The 21,208-nt window shown below is 41.0% G+C and overlaps 1 protein-coding gene across 2 annotated transcripts in view; it reads left to right on the forward strand.

The window, feature by feature from the left end:
- Window positions 1-21,208, forward strand: part of mtss1lb (MTSS I-BAR domain containing 2b) — a 157,728-nt gene that overhangs the window by 8,289 nt on the left and 128,231 nt on the right. For both annotated transcript variants that reach the window (XM_060911662.1, XM_060911661.1), the window contains exons 2-3: window positions 7,966-8,027; window positions 8,131-8,204. In XM_060911662.1, coding sequence (XP_060767645.1) covers window positions 7,966-8,027; window positions 8,131-8,204 — 136 coding nt within the window. The remainder of the gene's footprint in view (window positions 1-7,965; window positions 8,028-8,130; window positions 8,205-21,208) is intronic.

Here is a 21,208-nt window from a genome sequence, read left to right on the forward strand (position 1 = left end):
TTCATCTGACGACAACTTACTGCTGTCTGCTAATGTACAGTGAGCGGTGATTTGCCAGACACGGTGTTTAAGAAACCTAATGCACAGTGGGAGCGCTGTTATCAACATCACTGATATACTGTTCCAGGTCATGTGAGTAAAGACTGTAGCTCCTGTTTATGGAAATACAAACACTGATTTATCATTTCAGCATGGTGTTTCTATTGAGAACTGGGAAACAAGGATTTTTCAACAAAGATCTGCTGTTTTTTCCTGTTGTTTGAGTGTCTGAACTGGTTCAATATCTGGAGCATTGGAATCAGGCTAATGTGTTTTCACTCATGTTTCCCTGGATTGCCCTGAAATCAATAGGAAAGAAGAGAGAAATTAAGCTGTGTAGTGAGCTATTCATTTTGTAGCAGAAATGAAAATGAGTCGTTTGAGCACTGACAGAATTTGTCTTTTAAACTCCCAGGCATTGGCTGCTCAATAGCTTTTCATTAGTGGAGAAATAAGTGGAGAGAGGCTCTTTGTTTGAGAAGATAAGTGATTGTAGAGCCTTTTCAGAGGTTATAGAAATGTATGGGAGAATGAAGCGAGAGACGGGCGTGCAGTGATTTATACAGCGAGAACATAAGAAACATTCAATATATCACCATTTTATTTAGATGTAATATTCCAGAAAACGGATGATGATATACCACGCTGTACAAAAGTCCTAGCTAGAAACTGTATAAGCTTGAAATAACACAATACGTTATTAGAATATGGTGTATAAAATGACACCCATCCACCTGCTGTTTTATGCAGTTCTCTAATCAGCCGATCCCTCGACAGCAGCACAATGTATAAAATCATGCAGATACAAAATCAAGGGCTTCACTTAATGTTCACTTCAAACATCAGAATGGGAAAAATTGTGATCTCAAAGTGTGACTTTCACTGTGGCATGGTGTTGGTTTGAGCCAGATGGACTGGTTTGGGTATTTCAGAAACGGCTGATCTCCTGGGGTTTTCACACAACAGTCTCTAGAGTTTACACAGACAGAATAGTGCGAAAAACAAAAAAACATTGAGTGAGCGACAGTTCTGTGGGTGGAAACAAACGCCTTGTTGATCAGAGAGGTCAGAGGAAAATGGCCAGATTGGTTTGAGCTGCCAGGAAGGGTATAGTAACTCACAGCAACTCTTTACAACTGTGGTGAGCAGAAAAGCATCTCAGCATGCAACAGCAGAAGACCACAATGGGTTCCAGTCCTGCAGCCAAGAACAGGAATCTTAGAATCAAGAACAAGTTCCTATTAAAGTGGCCAGTGAGTGTATAATAATATAATGTGCAGATGGTGAACTAAACTGGTTCTTTGGATAATTAAGGCTAGCTTCCTAAAGGGGGTCTATTTTGCTTCCTTTCTGAAAGGAAGTCTCAATATTTCTGAAAGGAAGTCTCAATAATCATTAAAAGAATTCATTGTTTCTTATACGTTCTAACTAGCATTCTTAAATGCTCTTCACTTTGCCTCTCGACTGGAACCCAGCAATGGTGAACCTGACAACAAAATGTTTCCTGTACAGAAATGGTTCTAAGTAGCCACCTTTTAGAAGATTGGAATTTAGAAATGATTCAAAGAACCTTAAGGCTACCATACTCTTAAACAACGTCCCATATTGGCTTTCTGGTTCGCTTGAGATCCATAACCACTGGGCCACCACTGTCCGAAGTGAACCAGACAGTTCCTGGAAAGTCTAAAGTTTCATCAGTATGTAGAAATCAATCCCATATACAGTACATGTAAATATACAGTACACTCAAAAGAGGAACAAAAATATGATTTCATCGATTTACATTAAATTATGTTTTGGTTTGTGTCTCTGGTTAAACCCTTAACATTCTACCCAGAACTCAACAGAAGATGTTCGTTTTCACAAAACGGTCCAAAAATAACCTTCCTAGAATGCTAGAATGAATAACCATCAAAAGAACCTGTACGGATCCCCCGTCTTTTCAAGCCCGACTTACCATGGTAACTAAGGTATGATCAATTATTTCAAGCTGCCGTTCCTGTAAAGATGATTCCAGTAGAGTTTGTTGTGTATTTTAGTGGTCATTAGATGTAGCATTATGAATCAATCTGATTTTATCACTCAGCATTTAGAATTTTATTGTTCTCATAGAGCTTTTATTGAAATGTAGGACCAAGTCATTACAAAGGCACCTCAGATTACAACTACTTTTGCGATATGACGTTTTGTTACTCCATGTTTATGCTCTTTAAGTAGAATAAAATCTCCAACTCACCCTTCATAACCATTTCCTGAAGACATTTTCTGCCAAATGCTGAGTATGAATTTGATTTGATTTTGTTCAATTTCTTAAGGAAGTATCATTAAGATGGAGAGAGTTCTTTGGTCAAATTTAGGTGCATCGCTAATATATATATATATATATATATATATATTGCAAGTTGGCCGAGTGGTTAGCGTGTCCACCTCTCGACTGGGAGATCGCGAGTTCTACTTGTGGTCATACCAAAGACCATCATAAAAATGGTGCCTACTGCGATCTGGTAATATAAGGCATGCTGCAATACGGATGTGAGTGGGGAAGTCAAGCTCTCGCAGTTACTAAAGTACCAGCCCCCCACTGTAACCCTAGCTGTATAGGTGAGAGGCCGAGGGCTATCGAAAAAGAGATCAGTGCCACACCCATACGCCTTAAAGAGCTGGTTAGTACTGGGACAGGAGACTGCCTGGGAAGACCAGATTCTGGTGTGAGAGAGACTTTGACTTGACATATACGGTATATGCACACACACACACACACACACACACACACACACACACACACCTGCTGTTTTATGTCTTGACAGCAGCACAATGCATAAGATCATGCAGATACAAATTAAGAGCTTCAGTTAATGTTCACTTCAAACATCAGAATGGGAAAAATTGTGATCTCAAAGTGTGGCATGGGTGTTGGTGCCAGATGGACTGGTTTGAGTATTTCAGAAACTGCTCATTTCCTGGGGTTTTTACACACAACAGTCTCTAGATTTTACACAGAATGGTGCGAAAAACAAAAAACATTGAATGAGCGACAGTTCTATGGGTGGAAAGAAACCCCTTGTTGATAAGAGAGGGTCAGAGGAAAATGGCCAGATCGGTTCGAGCTGCCAGGAAGGATATAGCAACTCTTTACAACCGTGGTGAGCAGAAAAGCATCTCAGCATGCAACGGCAGAAGTTCCACTTCTGCCAGCCAAGAATAGGATCTTAGAATCAAGAACAAGTTCCTGTTAAAGCGGCCAGTGAATGTGTGTATATACATAAATGTAGACCTTTCTAATGCATTAATATTTAGTTAGGTCTGGAAACATTTTGGGACAGATTAAAGGCAAGATCTGTGAAGAACTAGTCATGAAACCGTCCTGTATTTATGCTGCTGTCCTGCACTTGGTCAATACAGGTATTGATTACGCAGCAAATTGTCTGTGAGCGTCTAGAAAAACAGTATGGATTGTTGTGTGTCCCGACATTTTGCCATTTAATTTAGTGTCATTTAAAGTTTTCTCTTTGTGGATATATAAAATGTGTGTACAAAATGTCAAGCATCTAAAAAAAAAAGATGCCTTTGTCTTGTCCTCTGCCTTGTGTTTTATCGTTTTGTTACTCTTCTGGCTGTCTTTGTCCTGATAAAAATGCCCATGTAATAGCTTTTTCTGCCTGGTTAAGCTAAAGTTAAAATAGCCCACTTCCTTTCCATCCATGTACATCCGAGCCTCTCTTTCCGCAGAGTGTGTGTGACACATTTTTGTACTTATCCAGTAGTTTGTGGCTGTTTGACAAATCAGGAAAGAAATAAAGAGAGAACACAAAGAGGATGATGGGGCATAGCACGGGTGAAAATGAGCTTGGACTGGGAGATTTCTCAGCTCTGAGATTAGCTCGGTGAATATGCTAATGAGGTATGAATGAGGATGAGGATCTGGACACAGAGGGAGTCGGTCATGTCTCTCTATCCTCTTATCTCTTCTTCACAAGCCCTCTTTAGTATGATGGACCTCAAGCCTGAACACCAGAATAGAGCACTTCAAACAGTCTGGGTGTGCGTTTGGGGTTCCACTGGGAATATCACTCTCTGGATTCAGAGTGAAATGTCTGACATCAAACGCTCCAATGAGACGGCAGATCAAACGAGATGACTCCAGTTTAGTGCCATCACCACTGACTGTGCTCTCTTTTCACTCCTGAGCTGGTTTACTCTTTTTTTCCCCTCTTTATTTGTATCTTTTCTGATTTTGACTTTTTTTTTTTTTTAATCTTGCGGAGTGTTCTTTTTTTTAATGTAAAGCATTCATATTATTTGCCATGCCTTTCTCTATCCTCTTGTTTGTTTACGGTCTTTTTTTAACATTCTTTTTCATTCTCTACGTTCTGATTTTGTCCATTTTTGTCTGTTGTTTTACTCCATTTCAGTATTGATATCAAAATAATTTCGATTGACTGTTCTTTCTCTCTCGGTTTATTTTTATCGCCTTTCTGAATGTCATGATTCGTTCTAGTATTTTCCTGATATTCCTTTTCACTGTCCATCTCCAATTGTCTGTCCTCTGTACAGTATTTTGAATCTAAAGTACTATTTGAACAGGATAAAATTTCCACACACGGTGTTGGGTCATGTTGCTGGAGGACAATTGAAGTAACTATGATTGATTCAGATGGGATAAGTAATCTTTGTATAAATCACAGCGATAAATCATATTGTGTCATCGCAATGTATGCACCTTTTATAGAAATACAAACTCACTGTTTTGACCTTTTATTATACCGTAGCTGCGTGTTTTCATGCTTGTGTTTCTGTGTTGGTGGCATGGTGGTGTAGTGGTTAGCACTGTCGCCTCACAGCAAGAAGGTCCTGGGTTCGAGCCCAGTGGCCGACGAGGGCCTTTCTGTGTGGAGTTTGCATGTTCTCCTCGTGTCTGCGTGGGTTTCCTCCAGGTGCTCTGGTTTCCCCCACAGTCTAAAGGCTTGCAGGTTAAGCTAATTGGTGGCTCTAAATTGACTGTAGATGTGAATATGCTTGGAGAGGAGATGGGTGCCACCAAGCGATCCAAGCCCAGAGAAGAGAGATGAATGGTTATGTCAGCATCTCTCATGCCTCCTTATGATTGCAATGCGGTTACGGGAATGAACGGAACGGTTTCTGTGTTTCCTGGCTTTGACCCTTGTTTATTATTGTGATTAGGTATGATCCTAATTTGTTGCGGTCTTCCTGTGTATTGACCCCCGCATTGGACATGCACAATGTTGCTTGATTTGCGCTCATTAAAACACACCTAATTTGCCTGCATATTATAGTAGTCTCTGGAATATTGCTAGGAACAAACTAACTGACCTAAAATCTCCAGAAGTGTCTCCTCTGGCAAATTCTTATACGTGTGGTCTGTATTTCATTGTCCTGAGTTTTAAATTTGGCCAATAGCACATTGGTTTTGGTTCGGTTTCACCAGAAGATGACAGAAGTGGAAGCAGGTTTCTGTTGAAAAAGTCTTTTCACTGAATTAAATGTGTGAAACCTGTAACCCAAAGGATATAACAAATCCTTTAACAAGACTGTTAATTTAGATATTGATGTTAATATCCACATTCACTGTATATGAGCAATCGCACGCTCTGATTGGCTACTCTACTACTATGCTATCAGCTCATATACCGTGAGTAGAGAAAAACAAAATGGCAGAGCATGTTGCTTAACCAACTGAGGACGAAATACAAACTCTACTCGTAAACAACACCCCCCCCCCCCAAAAAAAAAAAAATGGAATAAAAGTATTTGATGGTAAGAACAGTAAGAACATATGTTTTTTTTTAAATTATTTTTCAATAATTATTATTATTGCATTTTTCACAAATTACTGCTGTCATTTTGCTGGTTTGTTTACATTCGAAGCAGAAATGATTTGATCAGACATTTTGTATAAAGTTTTTATTTATCAAATTTGCAAAAAATAAAAATGCTCTGTTTCTCAAAATCCAGTGAATGTGGATAGAATAAAACAGTTATTCCACTCAATCTTGTTGTACATGTCTTATATATATATATATATATATATATATATATATATATATATATATATATATATATATATATATATATAGTAGATGACATTGAGGCAGAACTAAAAACCCAGACATGCTCTGGTAAAAATTCCATTACCCCACCTCCCCTTATCAAACTAACTTGGTCCATTTCGGGCTTAAGTAACTTCTACGACTTTCTTTCTTTCTTTCTTTCTTTCTTTCTTTCTTTCTTTCTTTCTTTCTTTCTTTCTTTCTTTCTTTCTCCACCATCCTTCATCTTTCTCTGAATTAGTCACCGATTTCTTTGTTCGCATCTTTTTTCATTCTGTTCTTTACCTCCGCTAACTGTGTTGGAGGAAGTTATATTTTTTCCTCCTTTTTTTTTTGGTCTGTTCCCAGTATGACTCAAAAAGCAGTCAACAGATTTTGAGGAAATTTTGAGGAAAGGTGGATCCTGGAACAAGGAACAATTAGATTAGATTTTTGGTGCAAATCCAGATGTGTATGCGAATCCAGGATTTTTTTTGTCTTTTCCCAACGTAACTCAAAAAGTAGTGAACGGATTTTGATGAAATTTGGTGTACAGCTTTAGTATTATCCTAGATTCAAGTGATTTGATTTTGATGTTGATAATATGTTGTTTGGTGGAGGGATGCACTCTACCGAGACCCCTTTTAGTTTATATTGTGTCACTATTTTGACGTTGTCTCTTGACCTTCTCTATGTGCCATTCTTTTTGGCTGCTTTTTTTCCCCACTAGGTTTTGCCATTTTTTTGGTGTTCTCTGATCTCTAGATTGTATATCAAGTTAATTCTACTTACTATTAATTCGCCCTTTTTAGTTTCCCTCTCAATCTGCTCTTTGTCCTTCTTTTATTGTTCCCCACCTTTTGTTTTACTTGTTTCATCTTATTTACATCATTTTGTTGTTTTCTCCTCTCGTCAGTGTCAGAACCTTAGTTTTTATTCCAAAATGAGTCCTACTGACCATTCGTCCATTTTTGTTTTTCCCCTCTGTCTGTAATCCTCTTATCATATATCAAATGCTTTATTTTTATCTAGAAATCATTGCCATTTCTTGCCCTCTTTGTTCTCCTGCCCCTCGCTTTCTCCCTGTCAACCCCCATAAAGTGTTCAAGGCGCTCAGGGCTGACGCAGGAGGGGGTCCAGTTGTGTTGCAGTGGTGAGGCGAGGTGGAGGAGGATACAGTTTGAGGGGGTTTGGGGTGGTGTTAGTGAATTCTGACCTCCAGCTGTGCTCTCGAGTGAGGCTAATTTCACCCCTCAGCACACTCACTGCGTCACTAACAAAGAACGACCCGATCAAACACACCTCCTCATCGCCTTCCCTTACAGGTACACGGCGAGAGATGAGGCTAGATAATGTACATTCCGTACGCCAATAAGTTATAATTTGATATGGAATTGTGGACAGTAATTAATTGAAGATGCTAATCAGGAGTGTGTTTCTCTGATTGTGATCTAGAAGGAATACTGTGCTTTGCAATGGCTGGGACATGCTGAGGTGCCGCTGTCCTTTATAACACGTCACAGGGAGCACTGTGCCCTCTCTGTTTCCGTGGTAACAAGGCAGATCCTTATCATGGCTTATCATGGGACTCCTCTTCCTGCAGGCCAAATACACACATACACACTTAGACACCTCACACAGGATGTGTAAATCACACAACACTTGACGACTCTCTGATCTACACCTAATGAAGCTCTGTGTTTGAAATGCTATGACTTCACATGAACACAAAATGTCACAGCTGTAACCCCTTACCCCCTGTTTCACTCTCAGTGTTATGCGATCAACGATAGAGTCCCCATTCATGGATTACAATGTTATCAGGATTCTTGTAAACACAGATCTGCTTAGCCTAACATCGCCTTTTGTTCTGTTACAGTGTTCATATCCGGTCTGGGAAGACTTCAGTGCCAAGGCTACCAAGCTGCATGCCCAGCTCCGGTGAGTGCCATCTATACCTGTCATTACACAGCAAGCCTGAATATTGCAGGCTGAAGAAAGATAATGCCATTATTTCATGCACTTCCTTTGTCTCCTTCCTTAGAACCACCGTACTTGCAGCAGTGGCTTTTCTGGATGCTTTTCAAAAGGTGGCAGACATGGCAACCAACACACGAGGTAGGACTGTGTGTATGATTGTGTGGAGTGGTGTGCTTAAATGCGAGAGTAGTTTTAGACTTGCTGGAAAGCAGGGGATTTGGGTTTTCCAGATTTAGGCATCTTAGAAAGATCACTTTATAGTCTATGCTGCATATCCAGGTTCCAGTCGAGGGCCAAGGCATACCAATCTATTTTTGACTAATTTTTTTTCTGTCAGCAAGTCACATTTACAATTATAAACCATTCGAGTTGAGCCTTATAGCATGGGGTTTCATCACAGGCTTAAACCTGTTACAAATACACATTGGACCACACTCATTGTGTAAGACACATAAGCAGTATCATTCATTATTGGACCCAGGGGCACCGCTGGGGGGGGGGGGGGGGGGGGGGTTAGGACAATTCTAAGGGCCCAGCATTGACAGAGGGCCCTTAGAGGAGAATATTAACATTATTACCATATGTAAGTTAAATTAATTAAAAAATAATAGTTTTGTCTCTTAAAATGAGCAAACACAACAACCTTCTGGTTTGGTTTTCCATTTTCTGCAAAATTATTAGAATAGATCGTCTTTATATTTCACCCCTCTCCCTATTCATTACATAGTACAGTCTTGCGTAGGCAGAGCCAGAGCGTGACACCGCATTAGGTTTGTTGCTTTCCAATCCAGCTGCGTACAGTAGAAGCAGAATTGATGGTGAACCATCAGTAGATTGACACCAGCATGAAGAAGTCGGGTTACCAGAAATGTAAAGGGGTCAATATTATATTCTTTCATAGGGCGCAAAATTTCTACTGGTGCCCCTGATTGGACCATTTTAAGTCAAGTGTGTTTTAAGTCTGCAGCCATGGCAGGCATGTCTCTTCCAGATATTAAGCGTGTGAACATTAAAGCTTGCCATTAGCCAACTCTTTCAAACAAAACTTGTGCTTTGGTCATTTGTCCCTTCATGCAATTTGTACTTTGATTTGACAATATTTGCTGCGTCTGTTTATTTCTGAGAAAACGGCTCACTGAGAAAATAATCCACCTTGTTCATGTTTTTTGGATTTCGTGTGTCACTTCTCAATCACTCCTGATGACATTTTATGGGTGTAACAATGACATGGGCTGAAATAAATTTCTCATAATGCACACAAAATCTAGGGGGTCTTTCACCAAGTGTAATCATTTGAGTCACTGATTGTAAGAAGAAGAAGCCTTTTATTTGGTCACTCAAGCACAGTGAAATTCCTCTTCTGCATTTAACCCATCTGAAGCAGTGAACACATGCATATACACACAAGTGAGCAATGAACATACACACAACACACACACATACCCAGAACAGTGCGCAGCTATGCTACAGCGCCCAGGGAACAGTTTGAGGTTAGGTGCCTTGCTCAAGGGCACTTCAGCCATGATGCAAAGAGAGGGGAAAGTGCTGTTCATTCACTCAGCTCCCCTCACGTTTTTCCTGCCGGTCCCGGGAATCAAACCGGCAACCCTTTGGGCCCCTAACCTTCAGGCTCCATTTTGTCTGGCAAAATCTACAGTCGGGGTTAGAAAGAAATCAGTCCCAGCCTGTACTACATACCATTCTATGGTGTTTTTTTTAAATAAATTAAATACTTATGACCATCAATGGTGCTGTTGTTCTTGGTTCTGCAAAAGTAAAAAAAAAATCATACACTTTAAGCTATTTGTTAACAGCAAAGGTTATGTTGATGCCAAAAACTCAGCGTTTTTAAAATCTCTGTTTTCCTTGGGAGCTGCTAGCCCATTTACACCATGTATTAATTTTAAGAGATTTGTTCAACCCACCTACAATGCTCCAATGGTGACATCACTATGAGATGGATATGAGTCAAGACTTATTTCAAGGCTTTTAGTTGCCTCCCTGTGGTACACATCTGACTCCACCTCTGCAGAAACTCTGAATTCGATGCTCGGTGTGTGAGGATGTGTTTATGTGGGTGTGGATATGAATGGAATATTATGTGGTCGGCGATCCATAGGATCATGCCATTACAGTTCGTTTTTAGAAAACAGCCATGACCATTTATAAGTCAGGGTTTCCCTTGAGAAGATTTTCTTGGCCTTGATAACTATATCCATTGATTAAAAAGTGCAGTTTGTGTTTGAACTGTTGAGTTGAAGTGGAGTGAATTTTGACACTCGGTGACAAAAAAGGCTGGAAAATTGTTGTGTTTGAAATAACTGCATGCTGCGTATGAACAAGAACAAAGCCTTTACTCAAAGATGGAGAGAGAGAGCGAGAGATTGTTGGTTATTTTTGTCCGCGCCAGTCATTGTTATGAAATGGAGCCGTGATCCTTTAGGGAAACTCGCTGATGAGAAAGCTGGTGGTAAAGAAAACACTAAAAACCACTTATGACCTTAATAGTCTGCCTTCTTTCCTTTGGGTTCTCATTTTTTTCTGTCATCTCATTTTAAGCTGCCTGAGGTTATGACTGTGTATCCTGTCTCACTGAATGTATGTATGTATATAGGAAGCTGAGGAAATGCGTTAGGGAAATGCAGACAGGGCCGGAGTTTTTAATGAGGTGACAGGCTTTGGAGCTCATCCTGTACAGGCTCTTAAAGCAGTGAGGGGTTTGTCTGCTCTCCCATTCCGACCAAGACTGCAGATGATGGAAGATGCTGAGAAGTAAGAAGAAAGAACATGGAAGGAAATGCTCATTAAACGGTCGGGGTGGAGGAAGGCAGAGTATCATAGCTCTCATGACCTGTGGAGCATAATGGTACCGAGTTGGAAAGTTTCTGCTGAAAAAGTAAATATCAACTTTGTGGGTTTTGTTGAAAGTAACTTTGAGTGAAGGTCAGGATGATTAATCATTTAGACCAATGATCGGGCCAAGTGGAGGAACTCCCAAACCATCGTTATCAAAGCTCGCTATTCTCTTTTAATAGTTATTCGTCTTTTCGACTGGTCACTTGAATTGAAGTAGTTTAATTCACACTTCACTAACTCAAAAACAAGTAGGCTACAAATAAAGTCAACTTGGACTTCGTGTTCTGGCGGTAGAAAGGCCAGGAATCAAACGGTCTATCGCATCTACAAATAGGCAGAATATTATTGTACACATTTCAATAACGAACCGAATATTTCAGGAGTTGGATTATGTTCATAAAATAAATCTGTACTGATGGAGTCTGTGGAATTTATTTTATTTATTTTACAGTTCAAGGAGTCTCTGGCTGCAAATAGTTTCAACACATCTGCTTTGAACAAAGCCATTAGTCACTGAACAGTGATTTGAAGAATGAACCAGAGCAAATATTTATTGTAATTCCATGTCAGAAATGCAAGTCTACAACTAGAAGGGCACTCGGAGAGCGCAGACATCTGCCAAGGACAATAGTTGACTCTCTGTGATATTCAGATCTGCAACCACTTCATATGTCTGGATATAGTTTCAAAATTATTAGAACTATTTTGTTTACGCGTGTATCCCAGGCGGCACGGTGGTGTAGTGGTTAGCACTGTCACCTCACAGCAAGAAGGTTCTGAATTCGAGCCCAGTGGCCAACAGGGGCCTTTCTGTGTGGAGTTTGCATGTTCTCCCTGTGTCTGTGTGGGTTTCCTCCAGGTGCTCCGGTTTCCCCCACAGTCCAAAAGACATGCAGGTTAGGTTAATTGGTGGCTCTAAATTGACCGTAGGTGTGAATGTGAGTGTGAATGGTTGTTTGTCTCTATGTGTCAGCCCTGTGATGATCTGGCGACTTGTCCAGGGTGTACCCCGCCTCTCGCCCATAGTCAGCTGGGATAGGCTCCAGCTTGTCTGCGACCCTCTACAGGATAAGCGGTTAAGGATAACGGATGGATGGATGGTGTATCCCAGAAGGTTACTGGTACCTGTGAATGTGGATTGTGATACGGACCCATCTACATTAGCTATGTTTTGTAACTATTGAACTTTATTGCTGTCTACTGGATTGGAAGATGTATGGCAAATGCTGTATCTTGCGATGTTAGTTGAAGTGAAAATAAATTCATGGATTCTCCCTATGACTTGGATCCATGCCAAAATTTAATGAGTTCTTCCATAGCCCATGCTACACTCTTCCACCAAGTTTGATGGAAATCGGGATAGTACCATAGGTTTTGCGCAATCCTGCTTATAGACAGACAAACAGACAGACAAAACAAAGAAACTGCACTGAAAACATAAACTCCTTGGTGGGGATAAAAATGGTTTAAGTCCATTTGCATTTGGAAGGTCTTAGATTTACTGTATAGAGGCTTTGCACCGTCACGTTACCCCATAGCAATGGTAACTACGCCGCCATGATGGGGGGCATGCTTGTCATGCTTCATTCAGATGAGTTAGTTGTTATTGGCCAGTATGGGAAGGTTTTGCTGCGTTTTTGGATCTGCAGATCGTTTTGAATGAAACAAAGACATCAGATTTTTTAATTTACCAAAAATAATTCATCCGGGGGGGGGAGTAGAGAAATTTCTAAACATAGAAGGGAAAAATGGGGGGGGGGGGGACATTCACCGAGACTCTGTGTCGAACGGAGAAGTCAAAAAATGTATGGTATGCTCACTTAATTTCCACGAAGGTAAGAATTGGAAAAAAATTAATATTAAAAAGTGCATTTACGTTCGGGAATCCTTCGGAGTGCTTTGTGCACACGCTTGAGACCCAGACATTATGGGAAACACCTGATGCTGATTTGAGTGCAATCTGCACATGCTGTAAGGACATTGAGGCTTTTCAGCATATTATCACTGTTACTTTTGTTTCTCGCCATGTTTATGACTCTGCTTTCAGTTTTGTTTGTGTGTGTGTTTTTTTTTGTAAATATCACAGCTGTTAATAAACGTTCTTCCTGCACTTAGACCCGTCTACTGCTGCATACCTGACAGAATACTTCAGAAAGTCTCTTTGAAAACAGTGTCTTTATATGCTTGTGCTAATTGCGCAAAAATCAGCATCAGGTGTTTCCCATAATGATTGGGTCCCAAACACACGCACAATGCGCTCCAAAGGATCCCCGAATGTAAAGGACTTATTATTATTATTATTATTATTATTATTTTGAATTCTTACCTTTGTGGTAATGAAATGAGCATACCACAGGGTTTTTGACCTCTCCGTTCAACACCGAGTCCTGCTGAATGCCCCCCCCCCCCCCTTTTCCCTTCTACGTTTAGAAATCTCTCTAGTTTTTCCTCTGATGATGAATTACTTTTGGTAAATTAAAAACATCTGATGTCCTTTTTCGTTCAGAATGATTTGCACCTCCAAAAACGCAGCAAACCTTCCCATACTGATCAATAACAACTAACTCGGCTGAATGAAGCACTACAAGCGTGCCCCCTGTCATGGCAGCGGAGTTACCATTGCTATGGGGTAACGTGATATTGCAGGGTCACTAGCTGGGTTACTGAACAAATACTGATAAAACCAGTTTTGAGAGAGACTAGCAAACTTGGAAGCAGTGTACTGAAAGTGGCATCTGATGGAATACAGCAAAAGTTGTAGTGAATTTTTACCTTCAGGCTGATGGGAGCAGACATAAAGATCGGGAGACAGAAAAGTGATGGCATATAACTGCTCTGACTTCAACTTAATATTGTGGGATACTTCGATATATTGTTTCAAGAAGCAACCATTGCCCACCCTCTTATTTTCTACTGGCTCACACTTTCACGTCTCTCAACATTTTGCAAAGTGAAACGAACCATTCAGAAATTGAATTCCTGATTTCTTTTACATTGATTGATTAAATTATTAGGCGGCACGGTGGTGTAGTGGTTAGCGCTGTCGCCTCACAGCAAGAAGGTCCTGGGTTCGAGCCCTGGGGCCGGCGAGGGCCTTTCTGTGTGGAGTTTGCATGTTCTCCCCGTGTCTGCGTGGGTTTCCTCCGGGTGCTCCGGTTTCCCCCACAGTCCAAAGACATGCAGGTTAGGTTAACTGGTGACTCTAAATTGACCGTAGGTGTGAATGTGAGTGTGAATGGTTGTCTGTGTCTATGTGTCAGCCCTGTGATGACCTGGCGACTTGTCCAGGGTGTACCCCGCCTTTCGCCTGTAGTCAGCTGGGATAGGCTCCAGCTTGCCTGCGACCCTGTAGAAGGATAAAGCGGCTAGAGATAATGAGATGAGAGATTAAATTATTAAATTTACTACATTTATTTGGAAATTTTGCAGGCAAGTGCAAACAGAAATGAGTGCAGGAGCAGGTGGGATTGAGAATATAATAAACCTCATCTTGGGCTTAGCATGGTGTCAGTATTGTCAGGACTGCTGTCCTTCACTTCTCCAGAAAGATATTGGGGAACTAAGTGAGCAAGAAAAAACATGACGTAACCTGGATTTGACATTTCGGTGAACTCAAACTTATCTCTAGAAGATCTCTGCTGGTTTGGTCATTTTATTGGACCAGCTATTAGGGCTCGAGTACTACTTTGATTTGATCATGTGACCTGATAAATAATTGCACTGGATGCTGGGAAGAACATCAGAGAGAGAGAGAGAGAGAGATTTAGGCTTGGGATCAAACAGTCTGGAAGAACGAGAGAGAGAGAGAGAGAGAGAGAAACAAAGCAGAGACAGAGAAGACAAATGAAGGTGAGGTCAGAGTGTTCTACAACACAGACAGCTTCAGTTCAACTGTGTGAAAGAAAGGAAATTTACAATAATCCCAGCAGCTGGAGACAAAGGTTTGAAGAAAGATCTTTAGCAGCAGAATATGAGAGACAAGATCTAAGCTTAGATTTGGACCAAATAGCCGACCTGTACACAAGTCTTCACAAGTGACTCACAGGTAACACAAGATTATGTTTAATTGAAGAAGGGAAACTAACAGCACTGTTATTTTTAATTTTTCTACTCACTTGAAGAACAATTTACGCAAACATTTATTCCCTGTGTTAAATTTAACCTCCTTAATCTCATTTTTTCCCCTCAGCCATTTAAGCACTTTTTTTTTCTTTGCAACTCTTAAACACAGTGTCGGTTAAACAGTGGGATGAAATGTGTTCAACCTGCAGTACCTAGTCCTTGAGAAAATCTTGAACCCAGTGCTCTGCTTTAAACAGTTCTGAGCATTAGGGACTGTGTCCCTCAAATGCAATTTTTTTTTTTTTGCACTGACAGTGTTGATTTTCTATCCAAATCCTATGAAGTTCAGCGTTGATAACGCTTGATGTTCTCAGCACAAAAACGACCTCAGCGTAGTTTTTTTCCCGCTCCGCTCTGGGCACTTTCAGTTGAAAATCTCATCTCATCTCATTATCTCTAGCCGCTTTATCCTTCTACAGGGTCGCAGGCAAGCTGGAGCCTATCCCAGCTGACTACGGGCGAAAGGCGGGGTACACCCTGGACAAGTCACCAGGTCATCACAGGGCTGACACATAGACACAGACAACCATTCACACTCACATTCACACCTACGGTCAATTTAGAGTCACCAGTTAACCTAACCTGCATGTCTTTGGACTGTGGGGGAAACCGGAGCACCCGGAGGAAACCCACGCGGACACGGGGAGAACATGCAAACTTCGCACAGAAAGGCCCTCGCCGGCCACGGGGCTCGAACCTGGACCTTCTTGCTGTGAGGCGACAGCGCTAACCACTACACCACCGTGCCACCCCTCAGTTGAAAATAGTTAAAGAAAATCGCATGTCAATGTCACATCTCTCTCACCCACCAATCAAAATCAGTAAGAGGGCGGGACTTAGAAAATCAACACTGTTAACAATGGCGGAGAAGAAACTGATTTCTGATGACTGAACAGTTGTCCTGTCATTGACAGGAAATGAAAGTAAATCGAGACTTGATGTTCACAACGAAGGAATGTGGAAGTGCTAGAAGATGTTTTTTTTTGTACCCGAGCAACAATAAGCGCTTGGAAGAAGCGCTTTGGAGACACTCTGAAAATGAGACCATGAGCTCTTCCAACGGAAAAATGCATCTAGTGGACACAGGTTGCTTATCAGTGCCAGAAAACATAGGTTCTGTTCAACCTTAACATACGTCTCAGGTGATATGATCACAATTCATTCGTTCAGTAGCAGAGTTGCCAGATCTGCCAAAATGAATCTAATGTCATTTCAGACCCAAAATATGAGTGGATACCAAACACGAACTCAAATGATGTCGTTATACTATTTAACCATTGAATGTTATTTCCTAATTAAATACCTAGTCAGGTACTCGGTCAGGCACGCACAGCAGAGATCGGTCGGTAAAGATTTCTTCATACTGTCATCTTGTCCTGTAGAACTGTGCAGCTTTTGCTCAGCTAATCACATTTCATGTGCATTCAACAATCACCCAAGCAAAAAGAGGGGAAGGAAAAAACTGAGACAAGCCAACAAAAAGTTACGTACACAGTTTTAATCGCTATGTAGTGGGTGTGTGACTGAGGATTTAAAAAAAAAAGATTTAAAAAAATCAGTCCCTCACAAACACATCTCTGATGACCTTGACCACAGTGCACAGAGCAATAAACTGAAATGTCAAATTGTCAAATATCAAACTAGAAGGGGTCTCGGTAGAGTGCATACCTCCGCCAAGCCACATATTATCAACATCAAAATCAAATCACTTGAACCTAGGATGATGATAAAGCTGTACACCAAATTTCATCAAAATTTGTTCACTACTTTTTGAGTTATGTTGTGGACAGGCAACAAAATCTTGGATCCGTATACATATCCGGATTTGCATCAAAATCTAATCAGTTGTTTCTTGGGTCATGGCTCAACTTTCCTCTAAATTTCATTAAAATCTGTTCACTATTTTTTGATTTATGTTAGGAACAAATAAACAAACAAATAGAGGTGAAAACATAACCTCCTCCAACAAAGTTGGTGGATTTAATAATAGCAATATGCCTGTATTGTAGTTAGCCAAGACATTTGGTGTTTCTAGAACATAGCCAACAGACAGAAGGTTCAAAGACTGGACGTTTATACAGTATGAATGCTCTATGCCCATTTTGTAAATTACTGATTATAATATAGCAATACTATGCAATGGTGTAATACTGTTTCCTTTAAGAAAACCATCTGATGAAAGCCATCTCTGCACCGTGAGTGATATGCCATTATTTTGATCTGGAAGATCCAGAACAACCTTGTACCCATTTGTATCAATATTGAGTTCAATGAATCTGTGAGAAGAGGAATGACATGAAATCAGACCTCTTGGCTACTCATGGTACACCACTGTCAACACAATGATATTCAACTTTTTTTCATCGGTCGCATCAGTGTTTTAGTCGAGTCACTAAACCTCGAGTCCGAGTCCAATCTCGAGTCCCCATTGTTGAAGTCCAAGTCAAGTTCAAATCATTAAAAAAAATTTCGAGTTGAGTCTGAGTCAAGTCAACTATTGACCAGAGTCGAGTCCCAGAACAAGACTCTAATCGCACCATTTGACGGTGGCCATTTTAGCCCCATTAACATTAGTTTGTTCCTGAACATGACGTATGAACAGGTGAATGTGCATTCTCTTTATCAGGGAGTGTGAAGTATTCTGTCAGAGATGGTTGGGAGACGGATGTAAGTGCAGAAGGTGTGTTCATTAATACAAGTAAAGACGGGTAAACAATCCGGAACGGCAGGCAAAATCGTAAAATGGTGAAACAGGCAATAAGTTGAGTGAGGCACAAACAGGTTATCGTAGACTTGGCAGAATCAAAGACGAGAAACCAGAAATCAGGGATCAGGAAACCAAACAAGGAAATAAGGCTTGGTAATTTGTCAGCAATGCAACTCAATACTTCGCAAAGTAAGTGCGTTTTCAGTTTTCATATAGACGTGCTGATTGCGCCTTAATCCTGTGCAGGTGTGAGTCATTTACGACACGCGTGAAAGTCCGCTTGGCACACGTGCTGCCCAAGAGTCTATCTGATGCATGCGCCAAAGTGCGCAGGTGTGACGCTCTTGCACGAAATTAGTACAAAAATTAATGTAGCTATAAATATCTTATGCCAAATTATTCTGGCATGTTACAAAAAATAAAGAAAAAATCTAAGTCCTCGTCTCTGAATGCAGTTAATGCATGAGTCCAAGTCCGAGTCATCAGTGCTCAAGTCCAAGTCGAGTCACGAGTCCTTAAAATTAGGGCACGAGTCGGACTCGAGTCCTAGACTCGAGTACTACAAGCCTGGGTCGCACCAGCTCTCTACAATGTAGTGCGAGCAAACATCAAGTCAATCCCTACCCCGATGAGGTTCAAGACAGAACTTGACAAGTGGCTCAGATCATTCCCTGACACTCCACCTACACCCGGGTACCTTGGAGTGAATAGGAGCTCATTGTTGGAGTGGGTCGGTAGCCAGTGTTAATAGCTGCTACCCTGCGAATCGGCAGTGGAGATATGTGATGTGCTTGGCCTGAGTGATCAAGTTCGAAGCCGATCCAAGGTATCCATGCTACGATGGCTGAATATGTAATATGTCCTGTTAAATACTAAATAGTTCCTTAAAATATTTCATGGCGGCACGGTGGTGTAGTGGTTAGCGCTGTCGCCTCACAGCAAGAAGGTCCGGGTTTGAGCCCCGTGGCCGACGAGGGCCTTTCTGTGCGGAGTTTGCATGTTCTCCCCGGGTCCGCGTGGGTTTCCTCCGGGTGCTCCGGTTTCCCCCACAGTCCAAAGACATGCAGGTTAGGTTAACTGGTGACTCTAAATTGACCGTAGGTGTGAATGTGAGTGTGAATGGTTGTCTGTGTCTATGTGTCAGCCCTGTGATGACCTGGCGACTTGTCCAGGGTGTACCCCGCCTTTCGCCCGTAGTCAGCTGGGATAGGCTTGCCTAGGATAAAGCGGCTAGAGATAATGAGATGAGATGAGAAAATATTTCATATGTGATCAGATGGTATAAAAAACATGGTGCTTAAATTGTTGTTTTTTAAAAACATGATAAAATCTCATATGATTACAGATACTGTCATAAATAAAGACTAGCTGTGAGAATGAATAGACCAATTCACTGACACCAGTGGCCACTATACACACTTTAATATCGAGAACATAAAGAGACGGATATTACTGCCAAGTCTGAAAGTGGTTGAAAGGCAAAATAGCAGTTAACCACAGTGCAGCAGAAATAAACACACACACGCGCATGCACTCACACGCGCACACGCACACACACGCCAGGCCTTCATCCTCACAGTGGGGGTCTGTGGTGGTGAGGAAGGAAACAAATGCTTCCTGCCTTTAACTGCCTTTAATCTGTTTCTCATTTGCTTTCATTTTACAGCTCTTCCTTGCCCTGTAGCTCTCCTTCTGTTCATCTTGCTTCTCTTCTTCAGACCAGGAGTATAGCTTTCCCAAGCCTGAGAGATGTTGTTGATCACAATCATGACTTGTGTGTACTTCATGGAAAATTAGGAGTGTGACCAACCTTGTGTGCGTGCGTGTGGAGTTTTTTTTTTTTTTTGAGACGTATAATAAGTACCAGGAAGTGCAGAACAACGCAAACCCTGTGTTATGGGTGTTATGGTCCCATTCTGAAAGATGGCCTCGTTAATGTGGAGTCTGTTTATGTGTATACAAAGACAATAAAGATAAAGATCCCTAATTCACGATCCAAAATATCATCATCTTTAGTCTTCTGTGGTAGGCGTGAGGATTAACAGAGCTGAGTCTGTCCAAAACACCCCACATGGCGTTGGCCCAGTGCTTTACAGCCCGTCTGCGTGAAGTGAAAAACAGTCAGCCATAATGAACGTCATAAATCTAATTCGTTCACCATGGGGGCAAAATGGCTTCCCTTCACAGAGCTGTTAAAGCAACCTGTGTGCCAGCTCATCAACTGGCAGTCTGGGTCGGGTTGTATTTTAGATTGTGTGTTTGTGTGGCCAGGGGATGGGGGTGTTACTGCTCCTCCAGATGTGAGCACCAGACTCAAGTAGGCACTTTGGTGTTACTCTTCACACAAGCTTGCGAGTAAATACAAGCCAAGAAGAACATCAGTGTTCACAATCCCTGAGAGAAACTGTAATAGGGTTGTCAAATTCTTTAAATAATTGCGTTTGGGTTTTAATTTATTTAAAGCTTAATAATAATAATAATAATAATAATAATAATTGTTACACAGTAAAAGATAAAGATAGCAGCAGCGCTACACACTCCATTTATATCGCATAAATTACACACATCATAAAGTGCAGAGTAAGCAGAAATGCAAATGATATACCTCGAGTGAAATTTGAAAGTTTGTGAACCCTTTAGAATTTTCTATATTTCTGCATAAATATGACCTAAAACATCATCAGATTTTCACACAAGTCCTAAAAGTAGATAAAAAGAACCCAGTTAAACAAATGAGACAAAAATATTATACTTGGTCATTTGTTTATTGAGGAAAATGATCCAATATTACATATCTGTGAGTGGCCAAAGTATGTGAACCTCTAGGATTAGCAGTTAATTTGAAGGTGAAATTAGTCAGGTGTTTTCAATCAATGGGATGACAATCAGGTGTGAGTGGGCACCCTGTTTCATTTAAAGAACAGGGATCTATCAAAGTCTGATCTTCACAACACATGTTTGTGGAAGTGTATTATGGCACGAACAAAGGAGATTTCTGAGGACCTCAGAAAAAGTGTTGTTGATGCTCATCAGGCTGGAAAAGGTTACAAAACCGTCTCTAAAGAGTTTGGACTCCACCGATCCACAGTCAGACAGATTATGTACAAATGGAGGAAATTCAAGACCATTGTGACCCTCCCCAGGAGTGGTCAACCAACAAAGATCACTCGAAGAGAAAGGTGTGTAATAGTCAGCCAGGTCACAAAGGACCCCAGGGTAACTTCTAAGCAACTGAAGGCCTCTGTCATATTAGCTAATGTTAATGTTCATGAGTCCACCATCAGGAGAACACTGAACAACAATGGTGTGCATGGCAGGGTTGCAAGGAGAAAGCCACTGCTCTCCAAAAAGAACATTGCTGCTCGTCTGCAGTTTGGTAAAGATCATGGGGACAAGCCAGAAGGCTATTGGAAAAATGTTTTGTGGATGGATGAGACCAAAATAGAACTTTTTTGTT

Source organism: Neoarius graeffei, chromosome 27 (assembly GCF_027579695.1).
Source record: "Neoarius graeffei isolate fNeoGra1 chromosome 27, fNeoGra1.pri, whole genome shotgun sequence".
NCBI lineage: Eukaryota > Metazoa > Chordata > Actinopteri > Siluriformes > Ariidae > Neoarius > Neoarius graeffei.